At 46.9% G+C, this 4,345-nt stretch overlaps 1 protein-coding gene across 1 annotated transcript; it reads right to left on the bottom strand.

Moving 5' to 3' along the window:
* Positions 1-833: 833 nt before the first annotated feature.
* NIFK (nucleolar protein interacting with the FHA domain of MKI67) lies at positions 834-3,502 on the bottom strand (the record flags this gene model as incomplete). Its single annotated transcript, XM_009081276.1, has 4 exons — positions 834-1,016; positions 1,819-1,899; positions 2,556-2,767; positions 3,394-3,502. Coding segments are annotated over 4 exons (585 nt in total), but the record flags the coding sequence as incomplete, so codon positions are not given.
* Positions 3,503-4,345: the final 843 nt, after the last annotated feature.

Below are 4,345 nucleotides of genomic sequence, written 5' to 3'. Positions count from 1 at the left end.
GGAGGAATGAAAGTGATGCTGACTAAGCCTCCAGCCAACAGCACAGTCACCCTGTGTCCTCCATGGTAGGGTACACTCAGACATAAATCTATTGCCTGTACAGGGAAAGGAATGGGAGTGACTTCAGTCTCTTCTCACCATCCTCCAGTCCTTTCCAAGGCCTCTGCAACTCCAAGCTTATTCCACATCCTGGCAAAGGCTGAGTTTCCTAGGCATTGCTGAAAGCATTGCTGAAAGGCACTGGCTTGGCTCAGGTAGTGTGATATTCTGCCTCTGCCCTGGACACTACAGGCAGATCCTCACTGGTCACAAACAGACGAAATTCATGGAACACTTTCCTTGGGGAAAAAACATCCCTCCCTGCATCCACGTAAATATGCAAGAACTCACATGAAACACATTCAGTTAAACTGAAGAACCACTACCAAGAGACAACACAGTTGAAAAATGGTCAATTTTTTAATAACCCATCATTAATTAGAAATCTAATACACAGCTGCATCAGCAGGCTCTGAAGGGACAGCCTCACGTTCTCTTCCCAAACAGTGAGCACTAAAGACAAATTAGAGAATTCACTGAAGGTTCTGGCACAACTGTAGGTGTGTCACAGCATGGGCACTTGTGAGCACAAAGTTGAGGAAATCTTCAAAGGCAGAGACCACCACAGGTCTCCTGATGGCCGAACCAGAGGAGGAGGGCTTGTGTACAGAGTCCTTGACTAGGAAAGACTAAAGCAGTGTAGTCAGGATGAGCTGAGCCAGGGCACCAGAACCAGCTCCACCTCAACAGCTGAGGAAAAGTTGAGGAAAACCAAGGCTACAATCACCAAAATTTTAAGTCTGTTTCTGTTTCTTCAGGTTTGTTTTTTTCCTTCGCTGCTTTTTTGGTTTCTGCATAGCATTCTTAACACTGGCAGGGGGAAGTTTGAAAGTTACTTCATTATCCTCTGCATCATCACCCACCAGAGTAGCTTTCCTGTGCTTGAGCACTGCTGGAGTACAGACTGGAGTAGGATCCTGAAGAGATCAGAAAAACATGATTCACTGCAAAGCCATCTGCCAGAGAAAATTGTTGCTGCTCCTGTGGTACCACAGGGCACCTCAGTCCAGCTCTCCTTCAGAATTTCCACAAGTTAAGGAAAATTATTTTCTTTTCATAACCAGCTATTTTTGTACACATCATTTCTTTGGACAAAAGTGCTACTGTTAAACAGTGTATGTGAAAGGCAAATGTAAGTTAATTCACATGTTCTAACATGTCACTATGCACCTTTGCTTTCTAAACTTTGTATTTCATGACTCAAAGCACCAAGAAAGCCAAGAGGACAAGAATCATGGGGGAAGTATATTTGTGACTGGCATACAGAAATGCCATATTCAGGCTCACAGCAGAGCTGGAGCATCCCTGCTGTGTTATCTCAGTAAGTCCTCAGAACTCAGCTGATAAGAATGCATGATTCCTCACAACCAGCCACGTCCCAATCATCACAAGTAAATCCAGCAGACTTTATGGACTGTCAGTATCTCAAATCTCAGTCCTCATGGCCTGAACTGGTTACAACATGCTGAGCAGAGGTCTTTGCTGCTGAATACTCCCATAGGACAAAGAACCCAGAGGATTTCACCACCCTCCCACATTCAAGAGTGTTAATACATCTCAAAGGAGCTACTTCTGCCACAAAAATCTCTCAAGCAAACAACTTCAAGGTTTTTGGGCATTGAAATCAGTACAAAGATGTCAGTTGCAGGCTTGAAACATCTGCCCCAGTGTAAATGCTGGAGTGTGGTACTGGACACCACCAGGACCAGTCCCTCTTACCTGGCTGCTCAGAGAAACATTCAGTTTTGCTTTCTTGGATGTTTTGATGTTTTTCATCTTTATGCAAAGCTCCTGTGCAGCCTAGAAAACAAGACAGATCAGGTGGGTCACTACACACTTCCTTGTGGAAGTTGCAGTCACTTAACACTCTATAGTGTCTTTGTTTCATAATTACAAAGTCTTTGCAACAGCAACTAAATCTGAGGTAATAAAATGACTGACACAGAAGTGATCTGGTTCGAACAAAACCACCCGAAGCAGCACAAGAAAAGCTGCTGTTGTGCATTTAATAAACATTCCATGCTAAACTGCACTGCCTACAACTCAGGTTCCCGACCCAAGCACTCTGCACAGGAGTGACATACCTGGTTAGTGTGAGCAGTGGCTATGGACAGCAGCTCTGGTCTTGGGACCTGCTTTAAACCCCCACCCAAAGCTTCTCATAGGGCTGGGGCAGAGCCTCTGCTGCTCTTCAGTGATCTGCACTCCAATATTGAACCAGAGAACATCCAATTGTTTCTACTAGCAGAAGAAAAAGACCATCTTCCCTTTGCTGTTACTTATTTACTTCTCTACAAGCAAATCCACAGGTACAGGGTACAACTCAGAAACAGCACTACATGGATTTCCTGGACAAGGAAACCTCCCTGGGACTCTTTCACCATTCCACAGAGAACACAGCGTTTTCTTGTCTGTAGCACAACATAACACACTCGTGGAAACCATGCCAAACTTACAAATCCTGGGAAGTCATAGTCGAGCCCCTTCTCAGCCAGCCTCTTCCTTAACAGCCTCTCCTTCCTCAGCAGCCGCTTGGCCATCCTGGCCTTCTGGAGGAGGGAGCGGACACGGTTGTACCTCAGCACTGCTGGCTGGGAAGGCTTCCGGAACAGTCTCTTGCAGTCCTTGAACAGGTGCTCGTGGACCCTTTCAGGAGGCATGAACTCACCTGTGGCACAAACACAGGGCATCAGGTCACAGCAGAGTTCCTCTGCTCACCCAACACTCACACAGCACTGCTACGGCACAGCTGTGCAGGGCGTGATGAGCACAGGAAAGGGAAGGCAGCTGGATAGGCAAACAGTAGGAGAACTGAGGATGGACAGATGAAATGAACACCTTTCCAGTTTCACCCAGAGAAACGAGACAAAATTGGTTTACACCAACATACAGGTTATAACCCTTTACACAGTAAGTGTTACTGTCACCATGTCTGAGAAACTCCCTGATTTCACTGACCTTTTAATCAAAAAAGCTCCTTATGTCTAACCTCACAGGCTACAATAGTCACAAATGAAGAGTTTCCACATTAATGGAACTGTGTCTACTGCAAATCCCTGAGATGTCATGCCACACAATTACACAAACAGCATTCTCTTCCCAGAGGAGGGAAAAAACACAGGATGTTCTTTACACACGAGGTAAAGGAAGGAAAACTCAGCCCCACAGAAAATCTTTTTGGGACAAAACTTCATTAAAAACCCCCAAGATTCTACAAACAGTCAAAAAACCCAGCAGAAATCACTATGAATTTCCTTTGCGTCTTGGAGGACTTACAGTGCAGCTGGTACTTACACTTGAGCAGCCTCTCTGAAAACAGGTAGTTGTTCATGGTGTCTGCAACAATCTTAGCCACATCATCAGACTCAAACTCAATAAATGCATATCCTTTGCTGGCTCCAGTCTGCAAGGGATGACAGAACAGAACCTGAAACAATCGATGCTTTGGGGCCTGAGGAGCTGTGCTAACATCACTTTATGCTTCCAAAGCCACAGCCCATTCTCAGTTAAACAAAAATGATTTCATAATGCTCAGTGAAATCATGATCAGATTTAGTCCCAACTTGAATCACAGAATTTTAAGAGTTGAAATGGACCTTACAGATCATCTAGTCACAACTCTCTGCCCTGGGCAGGTACACCTCCCACTAGACCAGGTTGCTAAAGGCTCCATCCAGCCTGGCTTTGAACACTGCCAAGATTGGTGTGACAAAATTTGCAAACACATATTTGCATGAGACAAACTGCTCAGCAGCACCTCAGTGTTAAACACACAAACCTACCCTCCATTGCTGCTGTTGTTGTTGCTCCAAGCTTATACAGTAAATCTTAATGCGGCAATAAGCTCAGAAACAAGAACAAACTCAACTTACTGAGCCACGAGAAAGCCAAAACGGAGCCATGACGTTCCACCTTGTGCCTCGAACTGGCACACTCAGGCAGCACTTCCCACAGGAGCGAATTTACTCACAGCCAAAGGCCGAGGGAACTGCGGCTGAGCAGCCTGTGCGCGGCCGGGGACAATCCTTGCGGATCCGCCCAGCACAGCGCCCGTGACCCACGTGGGGCGCACCAGCAGCGCCGAGAGCTGACTCTGCTCCTTCACTCGTGCAAGGAGAGAGTCCCAAGCCCTGCCCAGCCCAAGGCAGCCGGAACGAGCGCTGCGCCGCGGCTCGGAACCTCACGCCCAGCAGCAGCCCAGGGCGGCGAAGCAGCTCGGGTACCCCCGGCCGGGGCCACTTCTCAC

This window comes from Acanthisitta chloris, unplaced genomic scaffold (assembly GCF_000695815.1).
Source record: "Acanthisitta chloris isolate BGI_N310 unplaced genomic scaffold, ASM69581v1 scaffold25368, whole genome shotgun sequence".
In the NCBI taxonomy this organism is placed as follows: domain Eukaryota; kingdom Metazoa; phylum Chordata; class Aves; order Passeriformes; family Acanthisittidae; genus Acanthisitta; species Acanthisitta chloris.
The sequence above is the reverse complement of the archived record's forward strand: the minus strand, read 5'-3'. Positions and strand labels throughout refer to the sequence as shown.